The 24685-nt window shown below is 37.7% G+C and overlaps 2 protein-coding genes and 1 non-coding gene across 3 annotated transcripts; 1 reads left to right on the top strand and 2 right to left on the bottom strand.

Annotated features, from left to right (window-relative positions):
• Positions 1 to 375: 375 nt before the first annotated feature.
• pomp (proteasome maturation protein) lies at positions 376 to 4002 on the bottom strand. The gene is made up of 6 exons (XM_053342415.1): positions 3951 to 4002; positions 3545 to 3642; positions 2185 to 2245; positions 1036 to 1137; positions 843 to 936; positions 376 to 748 (listed from the first exon to the last, which is right to left on the bottom strand). The coding sequence occupies exons 1-6, from the start codon at positions 3951 to 3953 to the stop codon at positions 681 to 683; spliced, it is 426 nt and encodes a 141-aa protein (XP_053198390.1). The 5' UTR covers positions 3954 to 4002; the 3' UTR covers positions 376 to 680.
• Positions 4003 to 4375: 373 nt separating this feature from the next.
• Positions 4376 to 4447, top strand: trnac-gca (transfer RNA cysteine (anticodon GCA)). The gene has a single exon. It is a non-coding gene; the product is annotated as a tRNA-Cys (tRNA).
• A 732-nt stretch (positions 4448 to 5179) lies between these two features.
• c21h11orf65 (chromosome 21 C11orf65 homolog) lies at positions 5180 to 8280 on the bottom strand. The gene is made up of 9 exons (XM_053342349.1): positions 8276 to 8280; positions 7328 to 7418; positions 7132 to 7224; positions 7007 to 7060; positions 6709 to 6918; positions 6426 to 6556; positions 5732 to 5902; positions 5530 to 5585; positions 5180 to 5286 (listed from the first exon to the last, which is right to left on the bottom strand). Exons 1-9 carry the CDS (start codon positions 8278 to 8280, stop codon positions 5180 to 5182), a joined length of 918 nt encoding a protein of 305 aa, XP_053198324.1.
• Between the last annotated feature and the right edge of the window lie 16405 nt (positions 8281 to 24685).

The raw sequence follows: 24685 nt of genomic DNA, 5'->3' as shown, positions 1-24685 counted from the left end.
GAAATAAGCAACTATTTTAGAGTTATCACATTTAAATTTGCTGGTTCCAGCCCATCAAACGTGAGGATTTTATGCTTGTCTTTGTCCTAAATGATGGTAAATTGAAAAAAAAAAGGCACTTGAAGACGTCATCTTGGAATGGGAGAAACTGTCACAAGCACTTTCCACTATTTTCTGACATTTTAGACAAAATAATTCATCAAGAAAAACAATCAGATTAATCGATGTTGAAAATAAACTTTAGTTGCAGCCTAACTACATCAGAATATTGTGCTATATATTTAAATAAGATAACACATTTTGATTGGTGCCCTGCGGTGACAATGTGACAACAAGACAAACAGATAAATGATTTGAAATGAAACGACATCATAATGACTGTTATGTTAAATTTATTAGAAACGCCAACCAGTTTGGAATCATACAAAAGCAGCATTGAATGCCTGTCTGAGTGAGAGTCTTGCCAGCGGATGAATAAAAATGTTCAATACTCAGTAACCTATATGTAAGGTCAGCCCCTCCTCTTACATACACCCCCCCCATCCTTTCCCAGTCTTTCTGAAAAGATGACTACAATTCTCCAGAACCTAAATTGGTCACTTTAGTTTTGGATCCAATAAACAAATGAATGCAGACAAATGATACTCTAAATCTATGTGTGTAATGTGTGTCAGTCTTCTTTACAACAAGCCCATTTTGTATTCCACCATCATGTGTGGTTCTCCCATCATTTCACTCTGGGCTGGGTCTGCAAGGTAACATGACACAAGCACAGTGTGGTGGTTAGGCATCATATTTTCCACGGATATATCCATTTAAGAAAAAAATAAAAAGTCTCTCACCATTGAGGATGTCTTCAAAGCCAATGGACTCGTCGCTGCCTTTGAGCGTGTCCAGCGCCAGGTTTGAACTCTGTAGGAATGGCAGACGCTGGATCTGGAACAAGAAAGGACAGGCATCACGAGTTAATGAACACAGTGAAAATTACATAAACTATATATGTGTGTGATGTATGAAATAGGCTGTGTGTGTTACCTGTCTAGCTGCCCTGTACTCCATCTGCAGTTTGAGTGGAGCATGAAGACCCTGGATGTTTCTGAGAGTAGAGAAATTCATCTTGTCCTGGTTCAGCTGGAACTGCACACCACAGAAACACAAACCAAGTTGAAAAGAAACATTTCCACTATTATTATTTAGTTGTTCACTCTACTTCTGTCAAATAAAACGTGGCATCCTGTTATGTAATTTGGAGTAATGACACTTTGTATGTATTACAATATTATGAAGACATTGTAACATGTTAAAGTAGAAAAGGCACAGGTGTAATTAATAAAGGAGTGTCTGGATCATAGGTATGACTAACTGGGACACCATAACACAACTAGTATTAATGTAATTAGTTATTCTTTCCCTGCTATGACAAGTTTAAGAGTCTCATGTGAAAAAGGCCTGTAGAGTGCAGTTTTGGACAACTCATGCTGACTCAACAGAGATTATTCTCACCAATACAGCCGACATGACACAATCAATACATTAATGTGTAGGGCGTTTCCACCGCAGGAACTTTCCCAGGAGAACAAGAACTGTTAGATGAACCCAGGAATAGGGCTGGGCGATTATGATTAATGAACGATTATCTCCACCCTTGATGAACAATTATGTGTTTTCACTGTTTCTTATTTTACACTGCTGCCCTCACACCATATTTTGTGATCATGGTTTTGGGTTAAAATGATCACTGGAGACAAGTTTTCAAATTCCTTAAAGATATGCAACCTTTACTGTCATGGCAACAGTGAACACCACGATTAGTTGACATGAGCAAGATTAATTCGATTAGAGTTTCTAAATGTTGGTTTTGATTATTTTTAGATTAATTGTCCAACCCTACCCAGGAACGAAACCTTCAACTGTTTTAACTTGTGTGGGGTGGACAGAGGAAGTCTTAGTGGGAGCTAAACACTACCGTTTGGACAAATTTGACTAATGTCCAAAGTTCTTAAGCAAAAGAAAATGCTTCTTTAGTTTAGCTCATCTGGTTTCAAAAGTATGAAATGTTAAGAGGTGAATCAGAGATATTGGGGAAATGTTGATCAAAACCAGTCTCTACATTTCCAAACTGTGATGAGGACTAATTAGTCAAAATGAGTGAAAACACCAACATGGGGAACGCAGCTGACTTACATTTTTTTCTGACAGCTCCAGTGGATGGCTGGGAAGGAGTTCATTCTTCACACTGGTGAAGCTGTTTAGGAAAAGATGAAATACACACAAATAAGATAAAACTCAGTTTCATGTACAGAAAATTTGGCACCATGACCAAAAGGCCTAACACGTAAGACAAATCCTCTTGAATAGTCACACACACTTCAAATGGGTCATTACACAAGAAAACTCATTTAAATATATTTTGTACCAGTACTTTCTGTACATGTCACTCTTGTTAATGCAGAGAATGTTACACTCCACCTAAATATCTTTTAATGCCACACAGCTGATTAGGACCTTAAAACTAATCTGAGAACGTTATATGGGCTAATATTTATTTTTGATTAGTATCCCTCAAATGTGTTTTTAAATGTAAGAAAACAGCTAATAATTGTTTTCATTACTGATTCATTTAGTAGTTATTTGGTGTATGTCAGAAAATAAGGAGCATTGTTTCCCAAAACCCAAGGAGATGTCCTCAAAGGTGTTCTTTTGTAATGACCAACAGTCCTAAGTTTACAGTCGTAGAGAACTAAATAAATAGAAAATATTCATATTTAAGAAGCTGTAATATGGGAGGGAAACCCCTCAAATGATTGATGAACTAAGAAATTGTTGGCAATTAATTTTCTGGACACTTAACAATGGAAATATAAATGTAAAATACAGGATAAAGTATCTTTAAAGAACAACAAGATCTTCCTCTGACTATGTATGGTCACTAAGAATGTCAGCATGGTTAAATGGATTGTTTTAAATATGCCAACTCAGGTAGAAGGCCTCACTGAAGCAACCAAAATGATAAAGTTAGAAAAGGTAGCCTTTAGACTGCAAAATAATGAGGGAATATGCCAAAACATGGGCACTATATGTTACTGTATGAATGTCACTATAAGAATCAATCCAAGAGTCCACCTGTATTTGCTGTGCTGTAATATGTAATATACAGTGAGAATTGAAGGGCACTAATACTGTTTATGACTGATACTGTTTGATTTATATACACTAGAAAAGCTTATTAACGTATCTTTAAAAAGGTGTGCAATCTAAAACAAATCTGGAAAACAATCAAGTGGCCTAGACTGCTGGATGCTAAGTTGATTCTTTTTAAAATTACTGACAGCGCTGAAATACAGATATTTATTTATTTATATGTAAGCTCTTGGTAAATATTCACCATTTATTAATTGGTTTTGGAAAGTGGTAAGCGATGGTAGGACTCAGTTATTTGTTACACAACTGGCAGAATTGTCTATTTTCTGATTGTATTTTTATTAATCAGTTCAAGTTAGTTGTTAGTTAAAGCGATGACAGATTAATTAGATGCATTTCTCACCCGCTACGCAGAGAGTCCTGCACTCCATAAGCTCCCTGTGGACACAAGCCGGCCACAGGTACACTGTCCTTCAGCTGAGAGCGGAGTCCTCGGCAATTCTACAAACAAAGTACACATCCACCGTTAACATGTGCTAATAATTAGTTAATGTACACCTCTTACAAACATTGAACACTGACGCAAAGCATCCAATCTCATAGCTGCGTTAACTGCTAACAAGCTAGCATTAGCTCCGGTGACTAATCATATTCACTTCTACTGAGCTTCAGAGCTGATATAGACTGATAGCAAAGGCGGAAAGGGGTTGAATATACATTTAACTAGTATTAAAGAACATCAGGCATGACACGAATATGGTTATATTTACAACATGTATGATGTAGAAGATTAGAATAAAGAGCCATACCATCCTGAGTCCGTTTCTTCCACTTTCTTTTCAACACAATTGAATATCCGGTTGGGTCGCGTTTTGTTAACGACACATCCGGGCTGAAAATTTATATTTAACCTAGGATGGCAAAGTCATAATCCGCCCTTCTCTACCTCTGATTGGCTAGTATTGGTTGAAGAATATCAGCCTAAGCCAATCAGAGAGAGGGTACGCTGGGCTATGCCTTCGTCATCCTAGAAATATATATCACCTACGACAGCGTACAGCCTGCCATAACATAACGAGACAACTGCTAACTAATACAGTCAAACACTGTGTATGTAGGTAGGTTTTGTTTATTACAGTGAAATATACATCACAGTTCCACCATATCACAATACACAAGTAATACATATACGGCTACACTTATTTATAACTCAGTGCTCTTAGAAGCTGTCAACGGGGGTATAGCTCAGTGGTAGAGCATTTGACTGCAGATCAAGAGGTCCCCGGTTCAAATCCGGGTGCCCCCTCTTTTTCTCACCTTGGCAGAACATGCTCCCTAAAGATTCACTGGGAATTACTTGCTATGTTATGGTACACCATTCATTATTCACAATTCTCAGAAAAACCTGCTGAAACAATACCATAACCACCGTCAATGCATTTCCCTTTTGTGTTGACAGTCTTGTTACTAAGGACCACAGATCATACACACTGATTAGTATTCTTCTTTGACTACCAGATCATTAAATGTGCTCTGTAGCCTGTTTGTTTTGTTGATTGATTTTGGACCAGTTATTGTTTGACGGTGGGTCTGAAATGTTTTTTCTGATAAGTGCATAATACAAACCTTGTGATAAATGTCTGAAACATTGCATTCTGCAAAATGGCCAATTTATCCTTACAGTAGTTTGCAGTGACTGGACTATGAGAGAAACAGGATCACATTGGCCTAAGTCTTTACTGTAATATATTCTAACATCTATACACAACATTCACTTTACACCCCCATACCTTCTCATATTCAGAAGAAGTGTCTGAGCAGTTTGATCTGGTCTGATGTCATTAAATAATAGATTAAAAGTTCATTTCACTCACTAACTGATCGTAATGGCTCATTATACTGAATGATTACAATAACATCTCCTTAACTGCTGTAATAAAATAAATTATAACACAAACACAATTATCATACTTTATTATTTGAAATGATTATTGTTTCAGTAATGACTTGACAGCACAGAAAATGCATTTCTAGTTGTCTAGAATTGGACATTATTACACTTGTTTGTGAGGTCAACCAAACTGTCTTCATCAGCAATATCAGCATAGTCATGTGGATGTAGTCTAGGAGGAGATGAAGGCTCACCTGTAAGAGGAAGAGGAGGAAGAGGCAAGGGGTACAACGGAGAGAAAGAAATAAAACAGAAGAGTCATTGCTACGACAGTGGATGAAATGAATGCTAATGGACAGCCTTGTTAGTACTAAACTTAAACAGCAGATGGCAGTACTAAAGTGGCAATCACAAGCTTGAGTTTTACTAGCAGCAAAGATATGCAGTCTTTATTGCATGTAATGAGAAAAAAGTGTGTAAAATAGAAATACTTTTACCTTTGCTCTGCTCATAGGAGTGACTACAGGCCAAATGTCTCCACTCCTGTATATACCTGCACAAGCAAGAGAGCAAAATAATAAGATAATAAAGAAAAAATGACTGTATATACATAAGAAAAGCCTTGATGAACATTTTGAACATGAATATACAGGGTTTAACCCAGCCTACAATTTGTCTATTCAATAGAAGGTATCTTACTCCTCAAAGTTGAGAGTGTTTGTCCAGGCCAGGAGTTCATCCAGCTCCCATTCAAGTATCTCATCGTCCCCCTTCTCTTCAATGGTGTCCATCACTTCCTGGGCTGACGTCCCCACCAGGGCTGCCATGTGCCGATGTACTGGACGAGCCTGCAGACGTCCCTCATCATACCTGTAAGTAAGGGACAGAGCGGACAGGTGATGATAGATGGAAGATGAGATGGATTTCCTGTCAATCAAGAGTCCACATCACACTGCCACAGATGTGTGTTTCCCAAATATTGGACTAGAACCATGAGTATTAAAGGAATCATTTGCCATTATGGTAAACAGAGGTTATTTGCTTTAATGCCAGAAGTTAAAATTGAGATTGGAGATTGATGCCAAGCTAGTAATTGTTAAATATTAAGCTCTAACTGGTACTATAGCTCGTTAGCATTGCTTAGCACTGATACTGGAAAAGGGGGGAAACAACTAGCCTACCTCAGTCCAAAGGTAACATGACCTCTCATAAAACCATACCATCTCATTTTTACACATATAATATATCCATTAATGCACTTCAGAGGTACTGGTAGGCAGATTCTAACCATCTAGCTGTTTCCCTGTATCTATAATCTAATTCATTTTAAGGGATAGACAAAAATATGATGACATGACGGTGATCTTAGACCACCCACACGACTGCAACCTACATGTGCATAAGCCAATCAATTTTCCTCCTTTTCCTCCACTTGTCTACATCTTGCTTCCGCTGCAACTTGGAATGATGAAAGCTCATTTTTTTGTTTGCACCGATCTCAGCGGGCTCGCCCTCAGGAACCACCTGACGAAGAAACCCATGGACAGAGACTTTATAGCATCTGCTTACAATGTAACAGTTTATAGCTAACTTTGTTTTTAATTAAATGACCAACATCTGAGAGCAATTATGTAAATGTCTGTCACACTATTTGGCATGATAGTTCAAATAGTCACCTTACTACAGAACAGTCTCCAGCTGTTGTTCTCCATGCGTTGGTACCACCCCGATCGGTCCTCCTGCAGAAGAGGCCAGCCATTGTTTGTCTGCCGGGCCACAGGCTTCTTCATGCTTGGCTGTGTGTAGTCCTTTGGGCTGCTGGCACACACGTCTACAACGGGCCGATGGGTAAAGATCTTGTAATAGATGTTGGGAGGAAAGGTGATCTAAAGGCACAAGCATGAGATGTTAGCCGATACATCTGCACTATCCACTTATCCACCCACCGTGGAGTGATTTCCTTATGCAGCTTACCCCTCCAAGTCGAAATCTAATAATCACCCCAGCAGCAGCATCCAGCAGTTCTGCCTGCAACAGGAAAACCAAACTTTACCATTTATTTGAGTTGTTTTCATTTTATAGAGTGTAATATCTGTTACCTCACGAGGATTGACAGTTTTGAGGACGCTCTGTGGATCCCGCTGGTTGCATTGTTTGATCAACTCTTTGAAATACCTGAAGACTTCTCTGTACTAAAGTTTGGGAAAGAAAAAGAGTTTGCTTATATATGTGCACTTTAATCCATGCATGTGCAAGAGTTTGTGTGCGCCCAGCAGCAGCTGCAGCAGCACTCACCACATATCTTCTCCAGGCCTTCTGAATTATTCTGACTGCTATGAGCTGCAGCTTCTCCTTTTGGGGCTCCTGGGGACCCTCTTTCTGTAAGCTGGAGGTATAAAGAAAGGGAGACGAGAGACAGTTGGATGCACTAACATTTTCATTTTTTCATTTTAGAGTCATTTGGTAGATATAATTACTAAAATGTAACCAACGTTATGTAAGGAGGCCTGTTTTTATCACAGGCAGGGTTGTTACTCAAATACTTGAATGTAAGTTAGAGTTTTCTCTGCTCATTTATCATTCTACTACCATACAGTTCAGAGGGATGTATTGCACTTTCCACAGCACTGCGTTATTTATTTACCAGCTACACTTACTTAACAGATAAAAAGTTTACATGCAAAAGATGTAAAATATAATGCACTGCTATAGATTAAACCATGCAACAGTATATGAAGTATCCAAGTTCCAGCTAGCTCAGCCTCAACCAGCTACATTAAAATACTCCTAATAATATAATATGTAATATTTTAATGCTTAAAGGAGCCATTGTCCTGTATAATAACCTGATAGTAAATTGTGCAGGTGGGGTCACAATTAAGAGATGTTTGATATATTGATCATTGTTTGTTATGAAATAAAATTTGAAATAAATCATTTGAATTTGTTCTCTCAGTGTTCAAATTTACATCAGCTTGGAAAGTCTCTGCAAACCTTATGATGAGACTATTCATAGTTTTCAGTCACGTGACTCGCGCTGACCCCTGGAGGGCTAAAAGCTGGCTCCAAGTCATAAACTTTTAAACATTTTCGGGGAGTAAAATATTAGGTAGCAGTACTCGAATATCAGTTAGGTTTAGAAAACTATAACATAAGATGCCATACAACAATTCAAAACTGAAACAATATAAACTACTCCCCCGACCACCGTATTCATGTCCTAAACAGGAAAACAATCATTACCCCATGACTTCCTCTGTCATCAAACAGCTGCCTGTCAATCCTCAAACTAACGCTAACGCGGGATTTAATTATGTTACCTAGCAACGGAGCGCTTTCCGGACCAGACTGTCAGAATAAAACTAATTAGTGACAAAGGTGTTAAAGTTCATTAAAGACGTGCAAACAACATTACAAAGAAATACAATATATACAGCGAAGACTTTGAAGGACTTTGAAGGAATTTAATACATGGTATATTTTTTGGTGAAATGGAAGTTGACATGAATGATTCCAATGAGAAACATACTGTCTTCACTTAAGGGCTGTTACAGAGGACTGCCTACAATTAAGACTGTTTTACAGAGGACAATAGAGGACTAATAGGGAGCTTCATCACATGGTGCATAATAATTCCCTGAAGCTCAATATGAGTTTGTAGTGGACTACCAGAGGAACAGGAGGCCCCCTGTCCACATTGTCTTCCAGTGAGAGGAAGTAAATAAGGTGGACTCATACAAGTATCTTGGGAAAGCAAAATGCAAATATGCTACAAGATCTAAAATGTGGATTCTTCACACACATATTCAACCCAGCACCATGAAATAGATACAATCAATACAGTTTCAAGGTGGGCAACCAAAGATTAGTGTCAACAATTCAGTATCTGACCAAATGTGAATCAAGGTCACAATCTCCACTTCAGTTCATCCTTGAGTCCAAGTGGACGTTTAGGCCAGATGCAATAAAATTCCCTCCAGACGGTCCTGAGACATATTGTTCAGATCACAAATGGGAGAGACAGACAACCCGAAAACATGATGACTCTGGCCACAATTGTTGCCAGGGCGGAGGCCTAAAAACACAAGCAGAGACAAAAGCTCATTTCAAAATAATGTCACAATCTAGTACCAAATTTACAGAGTCAATCAATTCCATAGGTCAACTAACCAGTCTGGATTACAAAACTAATTCATCAGTGACAAGCTTTTTATTGGATGAATAAAAAGAAAAAACAAAACTGACTTTCTTTTTTTTTTACCTGTTGGCCATTGGGTGGAGCTCTTTAACATGAAACTCCAGCTTTTCTTTGGTTTTCCACAACTCACCTATTTAAAAAGATTATTGAGCTCATGCCTGCGTGCACTAGACACACACTCAAACCTTATCGCAAACCTGTAATGAGTAATGTTCTTTCCTCAGGTCCAGGTCTTTCTGCCCTCAATCCACCTTTTCAATTAGTCTGGCTGACGTAGAGTCATGACCAGGATGAGAGTGAATTCGCTCCGGTAATTAGCAAATGCAGCAAACCAGACCTGATGACATGGCATGTCTGTAGGAAAAAATGCTTACAGCATCTTCCAGAGAGGAAGCATATACACACAGACCTGTTTTATTGTCTAAATCAGTGTTTCCCAACCTTTGTCAGTCCTTCTTTAACCCCATAGCCACATCACATCAAGTCATTACACAGGACAGCCTTATATTAACATTTTTTAATAAAATCAGAATTTCTTCCTTTAAATGAGCTTCTGAACAGACAGCAGCTAGTTTCATTTTCATTGCATACAGTTTTCTCATGAAAACAGCCCTTCAGAGACCAACCCATGCCACATTTGCAGTGTTTTTTGTTTTTTTCTTCTGGCAATTTAGAGTCTGGTCCCAGAAGGTGAAAGTTTGTTCAGACAGGTTATCAACCTGTCACTTTTTGCATACAAAACCCAACTGAATCAATCCAGTCATGTGCTGTATCCAGGCACATACAAAAAACCACACTCAAAATTCAATTTCAACTTTAACTTCAACTCCCTTCAGCTGTGACAGTTTCAGACTCAACAATTAAATGAAAGGAGATGGGATTTATAATGAGAGATAAGCAAATTAAAACCCCTTTCAAACTCTATCTGTATGTATTAGATGCTCAAATGTACACATTTATGGTTCACGGATAATGCGGGCGATAGTTCTGTTTGCTCTCCAAACACACTGCATTCATAATTCAGGACCCGAAACTGTTGCTGATATGAATTGCTAATGAGAAAGATGTACATTATGCAAATATTCACTGAATGCATTTCCTCACCAAAGCCTGTAGGCATGTGACAAAACTAAATTCACTGTTATTCAAACGAGAAGTTGTATTTCTTCCTCTCATTTCGGTCGGTTTGTTTTCTCCAGGCTGAATTCTCCAACATTTTGACTCATAACACGAACAGACGTTTATATCAGCCTGGTTTCACTGTTTTAATACATAGAGGTAAATAATAAAACATATTTTAATGGGTCATACTCCTCAAATACAACTTTTGGCTGTATTTTCAACTAAATAGATTGCTGAATATTTAGATGCTATTGAACACATTTGGCTTGACAACCTTGTTAAAAAATGTTGCATAACTATAAAAAAAAGGAAAAGAAAAGTGCCTTCCTCAAACTCATTACCCACAATGGATTACATTTCTGAGAATGTGATACAGATCACTTTTATAAAAGAGAGTGCGAAATGAGAGTGAAACTAGACTAGAATGAAAATTATATTGTATATGTGTAATTAAAATGATTGTCTTTCACTGTTTTGAAGCCTTCATAATCAATCTCAAAGATGTACAGAAGTTGTCTTGTGTATCATTGTGCTGACCCTGACCTCACACTGATGAGAAGACAGGAGAATGTGCAGCGTCCTTGTCTACTACCATACAAGGACACATTACATATTCCTACATTACCATTGGTGTTCCTATTTTCATATCAACCCTGCATTTTAAGTAGGTGCGCCAAATTTAGGCAGTCAGCATGTCATTAAATTATTCCTCTGTGTTTCACTGCACATCAACCACCTACAGTTCTGTAGCTGTATTGTTTCCTCAATTGCCTGCAGATTGACATGATAATTTCTAAACTAGTGTAATGGATTTTACCTCGGGGAGACAACTGCCATGTTGATGTTCTCTCTGAAATGAAAATGCTTTGTCTTTGTATCAGTATATACGAAACCACCATCCATCACTTAAAGCAGTTCATGGTGGAGGTGGAATTGAATTCTTTCACAGTACTTACATTTGTTCTTTATCTTTACAACAGTATTCTGAACAGTCTGTTACTCCATAAACATACCTCGGAGCAGTCTGTTCTTCAAAAAACAAGACAAAAACATGAAACAAAGGTACATCAACAGGTTTGAATCAGTAGGGGGCAGTATAAGACTAATGCATATGTGTCATGTTGGGAAAACACAACAACAGTGATCAGATTATGAAATGATATTGGTTCATAATAGTCTGTGGGATAATTAGGCTCATCCATTTTAAACATTTTATCCAAGTCTGAGGTGTGGTATTAACATGTGCCATAAACGACACCTCGCACCAATCTGAGTCACCTGGAATAGAACTGAAAGTGGGTGAAAATAACTCAGTAAGTAAGAGAAGTTGAAATAGTTTCCTAAAAGTAAGTAAGTAATTACACATTTTGCATTGCAGGTAGGCATTTTGAAAAAGTACACTGGTACGATTTGTCAATCTAAACTATGCAAAAACCTGGTGATGCCTGTGAGTTCAGTTGTGCACATGTAGTACTGAAGCCTAACAGAAAGAGGCAGCAGCATCTGTCCTGCCGAAAAGCAAATGACGAAGAAGAGTTTCACCAAACATAGCGCCAGATTAATTCACCCTGCCTTCACCCAAATGCCATTTGGGGATGATCGTGATTTACATGTGTAATGTCATTTCAACAGACTGCATATTGGCAGCAACACAATATCGATTGTATCCCTCTCTTTCCCCTCTGCAAAGGTAAACAGACTGGGGTGGCCGTGGAATGTTGAAATTGTGAATTGAGTAAATTTAATGCAGAGCTGCTAACCTTGGAAAATATTAAACATTAATAACGTTAACCCTAATATTATGCAAGCTGGCTTGCTCATTAAGCAAGTTGGCAAAGTAAAGTTAAATTATCTTGTCCGTGGGTTACAGATTGTTAAATGGGACTTATCATAGTATTGTATTTATAGTTATTATTGTATTCAGCCTATATCATCAAGATATGGTTAGGGTTAGGTAACCCAACCTATAATGAGAACAGCTGCATTCACCACCTCTAAAATATTTATTTCCCCATAGTCACAAAATAGTCTGTTTAGGCTGGTTTGGCTTTTACAAACCAAATTGAAATAAACTTTGATTATTGTGGAGGTGTAAACAATAGAAACTATATAAATGCAACAGTAGTGGTAGGTTAGTGAAATTGAGTTCCTTGGTAAGCTGTGTTACAGGTGAAAGACAAATGGCATAAAACAGGCATAAATGACTGCAGATATTTTATAAACAATCTGCTATTGGTATCAATCATTTTCGTATCTGTGTATCCCTGTTTTTCTGTTTGACTGCTGCATGTATGCAAATAATGTGCTGTAATGCATATATATGCAAATTATATACATCATTTAATTGTATGAACAGCGGTTAATGCATGCGATGCATCCAGGTCTCTGTAGTGCTACTCAAAAAATCCATCCAGGGTTGACAGGTCTGAAAGTGGAATACACTAGAGCAAATAAAAAAGCTATAAAATATAAACCTCATCTTTTCATTGACTCGACAGAGAATAACATTTAATGAATAACAAAATAAATAAAGACTTGTCTGGAGTGACTCTAGGAATAATGTCTCAGATTCTTCCTCTCCCTTTATGCATCCATGCTAACAATAAATAGATTGAAAATATGTAAAAGATGCTCAGACAGAGCTGTGAGGTGGCCTTAAGGTTAAACTCAGCATCTCCAATTTCACAAATCGACCCAAAAAAGCCATGAGCACCATACTGAATCCCTTGCTGCATATTATGTCCTTGTGGGCACTTTGTAAATACAGCGGAGAGCTGTCAGAGCTCTGTGCAGCATGGTGATTGAACTATAGTATAGATTGTCAGTGGTTATAAGGGCATGACATTTTTTAACAGGCCAAAGGTGTGAGAGAAATTCATAATGGATGATATAATGATGCTTTCTAATCATGACTTATTGTAGGGTTTACAACCTTAAGTGCACATACATAGAATATATGCTCACACATACCACCCCAAGAAACCTTCAGCTCATTGCCCCCAACACCAATTAGAAGTCCAAACAACATTGTGGAGGCTGATAGGTTCATTTATTATTAAAGCGTCCTGAGCCATGAGTCAAGTCTGCATTATGTACCAACCAGTAGGAGCAGTTTCTTTCCTGTTTGATGCTACCGATGAAAGCAGATCCTCTTTTAAATCCAGATTATTTATCACTGTGCCAAAAATAAGTGTTCAACTCGGAATAATCCAATGACACAAATAACAGGAAATGAATTGAAAAGGGCATGAAACGGTGTAGTTGGAATCCAGATAATATTTAATAATGCAGCAAGGATGAATAATTCATTCAGGCATGTACAGCAGACATGCACGTGAATTTTTTAATATAATTAGTGTCTGTGTTTTCACTTCTCATGTTCAGGTTATGAATACTGCCAAAATGACCTTTTTACTCTTGTTCATTTTCATTCGGTCTGCTGAATCATCATTTTCAAGTTGTTTTTAATCCTCACTCTTACACAAACACACCCACACCAATTACTTAAAAATACACCTTAAAATACCAACAGTCTTAAAGGAATCCTTCAACATTTTGGAAAATAATCTTATTTGCTTTCTTCTCCTAGGAACCCCTTTCACATACATGTAGCCACGTGACCTATTGATTATAGCAGCTTTAAACACTGCTGTTCATATTTCCCTCCCTTTGCCATATTTGTCTGCTCTCTCATTTTCAGTGGCACATGCACAATCAAATCTGCCAAAACAGTTACGGAAAGGCATTTAAGGATGACCACACCCCTATTGTACAACTGATGAATATGCTTCAGATATGACTTCTGTTTTACAGGCACAATACGAGGTCAGGTAGTTATTTTCTTAAAGAGGAAGTGTTTACAATGTGATATTTTTAAAGAAGAAAGTAGTTTTGCTTTCTCCTTTTATTGAGTTCTACCACATTGTACAAAAGTCTGTGAGCAATACCAATAAGGACAGTATGCAGAGTTACCACAGACAGTACAAAATGTTCTTGTTTGGTATTCACAAGTTAGGATGTTTCCGTCTGAATAGTGTCTATTCTCAACCCAAAGCAGGTTTTCCTCCACAGTTTCTGAAGTTATTTGTTTGTTGAATTTGAGCTCTAATAAAGGCCAATAACCTTCACATAAGAAGGCATATGCTCACAGAGGCAGGAACATACACACACACACACACACACACACACACACACACACACACACACACACACACACACACATACACACACTGAAGTAACGCTCTGGAGTAGATAGATTTTTATTGATTCAATGACCCAGCAAGACTTGGCTGCAACAATTGTTATAGGTGATACAAAAATTGCTTTCGTACTGTGTGATGAATGCACTTCGTCATGCCCAAACAGCAATGATTCAACTCGGCTCATGTCAGACTTGGTAAGATATAACTCTTGATCCTGTATTTTATATTTGGTTAATATTTTGTTTTGTTACTATTTTTCATGATATATTTTTTATTTTCCAATTAAAATTGAAAAAAGCTTGATGTTTCTATCTAATTAAAATGAAAACCGAAAAAGGAACAGTGTTTGGCCTTGCTGGAACTCCTCCAGTGCCAGGCTGTGCATCAAATTGACAAGAGGTAAATGAAATGCTACTGTACTGACCTACAAGATGATACACAGATACGGAGGGTAAAGCCATGTGCCTTATCAGAGCACTTCAGCACGAACAACTTAAATCAATAAGTGGGACAATAGACTTAGCCTCTTCCAGTAAAACTAATTATAGACTCAGAAGGTCCTTTCATTCTCTCTGTACTCCACCGTCTCTATTGTTCATTCTTTTTATCCTTTGTTTTCTTTTTCTCTTTCTGCTGCCTCTCTCATATCTGTATCTCCAGCTATTTTTCATTCTCCTTCTTTATCCTCCTAACTTCTTTGTCATCTTAAAGTCACAGCTCTGTGTGGACATCTGTGGTTTCAGGCAAGTCTCTTTCATCCTGATGGAGAGCTCCCCTGTTCATTCTACTTATGCATCTCATTTCATCTCTGGTTAAACAGACCAACTGGTCTTATGCTAATTTGTCCTATTTCATCATTTAACCGATTAACTTTCTGTTTCCCTTTTCCAACTTCAACTTTTAGAAGGCCAACAGCTCTTCTAAAAGCCTGGCGGTCTTAATCTATTAGGTACACAGAAAAAAGAGAGTAGGCAAACACTACTGTATCTAGAAAAATACTACTGTATCCACAAATGTAGACACAGCAGAGTAAAGAAATACTACTGTATCTAGGAAAAGACTACTATATCTAGTAAATACTACTGTATCTACAAATGTAGACACAGCAGAGTAGATAAAACTACTGTATTTAGGTTCTACTGTATCTAGGTAAACACTACTGTATTTAAATACTGATGTATCTACAAAAGTAGACTCAGTAGAATAAGTAAATACTACTGTATCTAGGTAAATAGTACTGTATCTACAAATGTAAACTGAGTGGAATAGAGAACACACACTATATCTAGGTAAATACTGCTTGTCCAGCTGCCTATGATTCAACTGTCCTTGGATAACCATGACCTGGATGACTGAGGATCTTCACAGACATGCACTGTATCTGCAGTGTCTCCACCCTTCTGTTTATTATCTGCCTTGTTGTTATTGGCCTTCTTTGCCTGTTATCCAGCTCACCGTCTGTCTGCCTATTTCCCTCTTCTCTGAACCACCTGGTGACCCAATCACTTTCATTCCAGCTGTGTTTCCATTTACTGAAAGAGAGAATGTTCTGCTAAACCAGATCAACCTCTTTGATAGTGGTGCTCATAATACTTGCAAGTAAAAATGCTGAAAACAGAAAGGTGGTTATTTGATCATCATAAGACATATTTAATGAAATGTATTTCGTTGAATTGAGTATATACTGTCCACAATACACCTTCAATCTTAGATTTAAATAAAAGTGGTTGATTAGTTTTGATTGCATTTTTTTCTTTGCACTGACTCATTAACTGTCATTTTCAAACATTCTCTGATATTATGTAAAAATACAGTAAATAGCCTAACCCTAACCCTAACCCAGTATGTTGTAGAGCATTTTTACTATCACAACCATGTAAATATATTCATGCTGCATGATCACTGGCATTGGCCCCGTTATAACAGAAAGCCTTGTGTTTGTTTTGTCATTTTGAAATCTGTATGTGAAATTCAAAAATAAAACCCAGTAAAATTACATTCATGCTGTAGAATAATAAGTTGACTATATACATATACATATATAAAGATGTCTGTTTTGGGAAATTGTACACTTTAGAATAGACTTATCAGATTTAAGCAGAAAGACACCAAAAACATCACAATGTCATCTTATAATGTACCCACTGTTACAGATGTTAGATGTTGCTAGCAAAAGGAAATGTTGAACTCCAAGCACTCCTGACAAACACTGATCGCATTTCCAATAAACTTAGTGCAGATGAATCAAACCTTTGCTTTTGTTTGGTGTCCCTGTTCTACACACCTGTCTTCCAGATGTGCATTAGACAAGACTTGGCTGTAGCTTTAATGCAGGCACTGAATGTTTGTGTTTGAGTTTGTTTAAAACTTACCAGAAACTTAATTTGTGATGACAATAAACTTGATTTTGTTTTAGTTTTTTTCTCTCCACACTTTTCTCTTTTTTTCTTATCTCCAACCTTTCATGAATTAGAGTTATAAAGCCTCAGAGTGAATGTTAATTTTTCACTCAAGCTGAAACAACAACAACTTGGACGGACGCCACCTCGATGTCTTAGCATTGACTTTAGTAAGTTAATTCCTGAGATCTTGGAAACAACGCTAAACAAAGTACATTTAATGAATATGTTAGTAAGTATGGGGCCAGGAACATAAGCAACGTGATCAGACAAGCAAACAAGCTAATAGTTTAGCGAGAGGATCTACTATATTTTTGGAGGTAAAACTTAAAGTGAGCACATTACATATAAGCTTCAGATGTCAACCCAAAAGTTGAACTATAGTGGACAACAGATAGTACACATCTGTCTGACTGTTTGTGTTCCCTGCCACACTTCTTTAAGCAATGTGAACAAATAAGTTTGTAGGTACGTTGATATCCTATTGAAATGATTGAAGATCTAGGTTGTAATAAACATAATCTATCCTTTAAGACTCATGGAAGCTGGAGCGGTTAAATGCTATGGAAATAGTTTTTGTCCTGGTTACTGGGACAAATTGCTAAAATCTCCCTGTCCAGCACAATTAAGTTCAGAGCATGTGCAGAAAATCGCAGTGCCATGCTTTAGCTTTTCATGAAGATAAATGAATGATAACATCTGCTGCAAAATGCTAACCTGATATCGAGGCATGTCTTTAGCTGAGGGACAGTAAAGGGGACTATTTTTTTTAATGCTTTCATGCTGGAAGGGGCTTGTGTTTGAGTGTGTGTTTCTCCACATTCACATCAGGTATAGGTAAGAGGGTGATTGCCCTGCCACACAGTCAATCACACAGTCAATCACACATACAAAAGCACACACATTCACACAAGCAGAATTACAGAGCACAATAAGCCTGTCTCAGACTGTTGCCTTTTTGTCTGGTTATTATAATTAATTTAAGCAGAAGCTCAGAACAGGGTTCATGGCTTCATTAGGCAAAGCCTTCCTGTGTTCCACCAGGATGTAATTGAATGTAAACAAATATCCGGCAGTAAACAAGGTAGCCTCCGAGGGTCTTTGTTATACTTTTAGGATGAGACACTGATGGTGCTTTGTTGTTGTTGTTAATGAGGTGTAACATGAATTGTATAATACTCAGCTGTGTTGAGGTGAAGACATGTATCATTATTTGAAATGGGCCAGCTTAATATTCATTTATTTAAAACAGAACCTTTTCAATACATTATGTAATATACAATATAGAGTATATTTGATTTAATATGTTCTTAGTCTGTGCAATCCTTCGTTTGGTGTGTGGACATGTATAGTATTCAGTGTTCTTTGTCCTGTACAGGGTCAGCCTCCATCCTTCCCACTACTGGCACCTAGAAAACAATCTAAAAACAAGCCAGACTGGCCAGCATGCTAAGGCTGGAGAAGGCAGACTGAGTATTTCTTTATTGAGCTTGAGTGTCTCATTTGCCATGAGGAAAGGTTGTCCAAACTCTTTGAGATGGGGGGGAATTGTTTCCTTCAAGGCCAGCACAATGGAAGCCAATCCCAAGCCTAGGGATGCAGAATAATAGTGTGGTCCTTTATTGCTTCTTGAAAGGAAATTATTTTCTTCCTTTGCCTCTCTCAATAGGGAGATGATAGCATCTGTACAGCTAAACAGCACTTCCAGGGCTTGTGGAGATTTACTTTCTTGCTCGAGCACATTTGTGTTCTGAAAACATTTGAAGCAATCTGACCTAAACCTGAATGGCGATGAAAGGCGGTATCTTGATTTCCCTGGGTTGACCCCAATGCTACTGAAAGCTTCAGTCAAAACAACTTCTCAACTTCCTGAATGAAAATCAGCAGGAGGGTAACACTAATTTATTACACATTCCTTCCAAAATGCAGTGAAAGCCTTACAAACAAAACTGTTCTTGCAGCTGAAAAAATGCACAGGACGGTTTTGCCAACAATGTGACATGCTTCCAAATGAGTTGTAAGCAGAATTTAGATGTTTGATCCATTTTTTATTCATGCAAATTCAAACAGAAAAACAAATCCGTTAAATAAGTAGTGAATGCTGACCACACACACACACACACACACACACACACACACACACACACACACACCACCTGATTCAGCATTTGCTTCATGTATTAAACTTTTTTTTTTTTTTTTTTTACATTTTATTGATATAAATTCAAGACGTGATATAGCCTGTACAATATTTGCATACTGTACTGTACATTTAAAAAAAAAGAAAAAAAAAAGGTTTTTACCAGTCAATGAATTCAACAACCAGTAGATAATGTGTTCCATTGTTTTAAGTATTTACCTGTCAGATATAATCCAGTATAAAACTTCACCTGAGCTTCTTTAAGTTCTCTTTCAGTCTTTTGATTTGGGCAACATCTAAAACAAAGCATCCTCTGTGATCTTTAAATCATCTCAAAATGTCCTCTTGTATTTAATTATCAATCAACTTGTGACCTTACAGCACAGCCAGACATTTTCTAGTTCATCAGAGTTCACCTGGGACCCTGCTGATTGCCCAGTGTTTCATTTAAATGTTAATGAACATGTTATGCTTCAAGTCATCACAGACTTTTTTCTGTATTAACCCCATGATCTTTCCCTAACCTTAACAAAGTGCTACCTGTGTCTAAACACAACCATCAAGATTTTGCTGTAGTTTCTACTAGCAGATATTGTACTACAAGACTGGGTATTTTGGTGGGGAAAAATTGCATTTTTGCATTTTTGCATCTTGCAATATGTTAATTACATCATTTTCTCTTTTGAGACTGACTTTGTTATGGTCTGGCTCAACTGGCTGCAACAAAAAGCAAGACACACCAATAAACATTTAACATCAGAAAAGTATTTTAAACCAACATTAAATCCAAATGTATATGGCATGGAGTGTTAATATCAGCAGCATAAGTGGTGTGTGATGTGCATGAATGAGATGTGGTTGTGTTGTAAGGTGCTAAAGAGTTAAGCAACAAACCTGAGGCAACATAACTGGACCGAAACAGATGCATGTAGCAGCAGCAGCAAACAGCCAGAGGAGAGTGAGAGAGAGTGTGCTGTATCCTAGACTTAAATAACCACCAATGATCTCCTGCAACAGGAGAAACAGTTGAATCACACAGTGAAATACAGATGTCACCAGAGATCATTACACCCTCCCTTTTCTGAAGACAGGGTCCCAATAGGATTGCTGCAAACCCAACCTAATCACAAAATCACAAACAAAAAAAGAAAACAAGTGTGGCAAGAGCAATCCACAAAAATCATGTCAGCTGTGGAGCATCACCATACAGTGAAGCAGTTGGTTGATGTTAACGAGGTGGTTTAGAAGCAACTTGACATTAGTGTTAGTTAAACTATGCAACATGGTGTTCTGAGTGTGTGTGTGTGTGTTTCTCCATATTCACAGATATCATCAGGTAAAGGTGCCTGCCATCAGGCTTTGTTTTTTCAGACTGTTGCCTTTTTGTCTGGTTGTTATAATATATTTAATCAGAAGCCCAACAGGATTCAAGGCTTCATTAGGCAAAGCCTTCCTGTGTTCCACCAGGATGTAATGTGACAGAGAACAGGTGTTTCCTCCTTTTGCAACTTTTCTCCATTGACCTCTACCCTAAAGAAAATGACTTCATATGCACTGATATCAATAGCATACACACACACACACACACACACACACACACACACACACACACACACACACACACACACACACACACACACACACACACACACACATCCAGATTGTGCCAAGATGTTTTTTTTTGTTTCATTATTATTATTATTTTTAGCTGCCTGAGTCATGGCTTCCCCCATTGTTTTGGATTAACACTCACTTGTTCACAGTGTGAGAGGTTTGATAAAGCCTGAAAAAGCAGAAATAGCCTCAGTCGGTTGCACCATTTTAACATGGCCTTTACTGGGACAATAAACAATGTTTTCTTCCCCTGCCCTGTGACCACTGTGGATACACTGATTGTATCACATTTTCCCACTGTGCTAGTTGACAAATCAGTGTAAATAGCAGCATTAGCAGACATCTTCAGAACAAACAAGAGCTATATTTCATCAAATGCAATCAGAGGAACAAAAGCCATTTGGTACCCATTAGATTGGTTCTAATACCAATCAAATAGCATGGGCAGTGAATGTCAAGCACTGCTTTGATAAATGGACAACTTGTAGATTCTGTACCATATTGGCAATATCTCTTTACATTTACTACTAATCACACCACTTAAAATATTTATATTGTTCAACAGAATAAAGTTTAATCGGAAAGCGTGCAAAATGTGCAGATAATTACTTTAAAATGCATGAAGTCATGAAAAAGCTGGACATGAGTGGAAAGTGCTACAGCATGTTTCAGTATCAGCATTTAGCTCTTCTTTCTCAGTCATCACTCTTGACACAGATAAAGTATGAGTTTCCACAGGATGGGCGATTCAGCGGAGGCACGTGCAGGACAGCCCTATTTGGACGGTCTATTAATGGCTTTCCAGTCTGTCCAGAACTTCCCAAAGAGCTCCTTGGGCCAGCACAGGGAGGTCTGCTCCGGCCGCAGGTGAAGACAGGAAGGCAAGTCTGAGTTACAGGAGGCTAATATTGAAGGAAACAGGAACACATTCTTGTAATGCTCCAGTTGTTGCTGGCACGTTAATAGTTCTACAGTCTGTTGTCTGACTAAGTTTACTCCTAACAAAGTTCACAGACTGAACCATATCCTCCATATAAAGGAAGAGGAAACCTTTTAAGTGGTGGTAATTGATTTATTACCTCTATAGGACCAGTAGGAATTACAACGACAGCACCATGTTAATTAAAGCAAATAAATAAAATGAAAATTGATTTTTCAGTCTTGTTACCTTCTGTCAGGGATATATTGCAATTCCATCCAACAAAATAGCGATTGCAGATTTTGAAGTAAATCCCTTCCATTATAGAGCATTACAGCAGTACCAACACAATCAGCTTCTTTCTCTGCTGCAGTCATTTGTACTAAATGAGGGTGATTACAGAGTCAACAGTAGCTGTCCATTTTAAATTATTTGTTTTGCACACTTTTAATCTCTCATATCTAGTTTCCTGCAATGCTTTACCCACCTCCAATATTCTGTTTCTAATGGAAACACATCTAAACACAAATTACCATCTTAAAGAACAAAAAAAGTAATGATCTAATATACACACCCTCCTTTATCCCCAATGTAGTTCAACTCCATTTTAAACTTAAATCGAGCAGAAAATACAACACTGACACCTTATAAAGTTGTTAGCATATACACATAAAGAGGTTACAGAGCAACATTAGCATTCAAATGCAGTCTGACCAGTTTCTGGCCAACTGACTTGCTTTATCCCTTGTTTAAGTGTTCTTAAGTAGCTTAATGCTTCACTATGCTCATCAGCTAATTGTTAACTGTGTTTGTCTGCTGTTTGATGCTGGGGAGGTAGTGTACAGTGAGTTTATCAGTGTGTATTCACTGGGACAACTGCCTGTTAAAGATGGGAAACAATGACGAGAGCTTTGAGAGAGAACCAAAATAGAAAAGCTGTGGGCTGTAAAACCAAAACAACAGTCTGCAGATGGGTAATAATTATCTGTGGGTTTGTTACTACAAACAAGACATTCCACATCATATGACATTTGATTCATCGTTACCATAAAAATGTAGATTACTGCAACTAACAGTTAATTTGGGGGAAGGAATAACACTGATGTAATGAATTTGGTTCTCTCTGAACTTCAAAGAAGTGAAGGCTCAAAGTCTTCATGCACTGTCTCCTTTTTATCCTGCTACAAGTACTCACAGCTCTCTGATGGTGCAAACACTGATTTAAGCTTTTTATCAACAGACTCAAAGATGAATTCTTCATACATCCTCTAAGGTGAGTAAATGTGTAATGCTCCTGTCCTTTAATCTTCATTAAGTGTGCTCGTTTTGTTGATTTCATTTAGGAACACAGCTTGAAGTTCCACATATAGTCAGGCTGGGATCAGACTTAATGCTTTGATAATATTCTCAACAAGTTGTTTTGTTTTTATAGAGATAATTCATTAGCAATGCCTTCTTTCCCCACTGTGGGTGTTGCAATGGTTGACTTTATGCATATATGATTTTAAACACATTTTTGTCCCTTATTTTTAAACAATAAATCACATATAATCATCACATTACATTGCAGTCATTGCATTATATACAGTACTGTGCAACAGTTTTAGAGACTTTGACTGTTTAGATTCCTAGCTCAGTTTATGTAATACCATCAGGGAGACGTCTGATCCATCCTGAATTTATTCTGCAGCATGAAAATGACACCAAACATACAGCCAGAATCATAAAGAACTATCCTCAGCAACAAGAAGAACAAAGAGCCCTACGACAGATGGTATGTCCCCCACAGAGTCCTGATCTCAACATCATGTAGTCAGTCTGGGATTACATGAAGAGACAGAAACAACAAACACACCTAAATCCACAGAATAACTGTAGTAAGTTCTCCAATATGCAGGAACAGTCAACCAGTCTAGTACCAGAAAAATTATTTGCAGGTGCACCGAGAACTGCTACTGTTTTAAAGTCACACCAGACAGTGATTTCATTTAAGTTTATTCTGTTACTTTGTATGAAATTAACTGATTCATTAAAAAACTATTTATGATGTCACCATATGCCACCAGAACAACTTCAATGCGCCTCAGCATTGATTCTACAAGTCTCTGAACTCTACTGGAGGGATGAACACCATTCTTCCAAAGGATATTCCCTCAGTTGCCGTTTTGATCATAGTGGTGTTGAGTGCTGTGTATTACATTGCTCCAAAAGCTCCTCTAGGTGTTTAATGATGTTTTCCCATAGATCTAAATTCAGATGTCACTGTTCTTATTGAAACACCAGCCAGTCGGGGAGTTTTTATGCCTGAAGCTCCTGCTATCACTTAGATCATTCCTCTTGTCATCTTTATTACAAAATTAGAATCAACTGGGCCTGCTCAGTAATTTTATTCATGCCACAGATCATGATTGGATATTAATCACTTAATTGTACCATGAAGTGCACCTGTGTGGAAGCACATTTTATCAGATTTGTCCTTTAATTTGTCACGTGTGTACACACACACACACACACACACACACACACACATATATATATATATATATATATGTGTGTGTGTATCGTGTTAAACAAGACTAAGAATCTACAGCCATGCTAACGTGTTAAGCAGGTGTAAATGACCATATATTTACCATCTTAGTTTAGTGTTCAAACTTGCTGATATTGCTGAAAACATACTGATACTCACTAATTAGCACAGAAAATACAGCTGAGGCTGATGGGAATGTCATTACTTTGTGCAGCTGGTTTGGTCATAAAGCAAGTGTAACATAAAGCTACAACTTGAAATTTTAACCTGATGGTGGTGCTACATGAAAAGACGTGCCATTCATCATGAGGGGAACATGCATGTCTGTACCAAATTTCATAGCAATCCATACAAATAAGATATTTCAGTGTGGACCAAAGTGTTGGCCTGACAGACATTAGCTCAGTGCAACGTCATACGTGGCCATGGCCTGGTTCATACCTCTAAAAACGGTGTGTTTTGCAGTCAAAGCAGATACTGAAATCCTATTGGGAATAGAAAGGAAGGACACTCAAATGAGCTTTATTGC

The sequence above is a fragment of the Scomber japonicus genome, chromosome 21 (genome assembly GCF_027409825.1).
Source record: "Scomber japonicus isolate fScoJap1 chromosome 21, fScoJap1.pri, whole genome shotgun sequence".
Taxonomy (NCBI): Eukaryota; Metazoa; Chordata; class Actinopteri; order Scombriformes; family Scombridae; genus Scomber; species Scomber japonicus.
Note: the sequence above shows the minus strand (reverse complement) of the source record. Positions and strands in the feature narration are given on the sequence as shown.

Bases quoted from the DNA above. Each gene is read 5' to 3' on its own strand.
- pomp (XM_053342415.1), bottom strand. The intron at 2,246-3,544 runs GTGAGAAATGCA...TTTCCTAAACAG, and splicing joins CAGGACTCTCTGCGTAGCGG to CTTCACCAGTGTGAAGAATG. The intron at 937-1,035 runs GTAACACACACA...TTCTTGTTCCAG, and splicing joins AGTACAGGGCAGCTAGACAG to ATCCAGCGTCTGCCATTCCT.
- c21h11orf65 (XM_053342349.1), bottom strand. The intron at 7,225-7,327 runs GTGAGTGCTGCT...CCCAAACTTTAG, and splicing joins AGGCCTGGAGAAGATATGTG to TACAGAGAAGTCTTCAGGTA. The intron at 6,557-6,708 runs GTGACTATTTGA...TTTCTTCGTCAG, and splicing joins GGAGACTGTTCTGTAGTAAG to GTGGTTCCTGAGGGCGAGCC.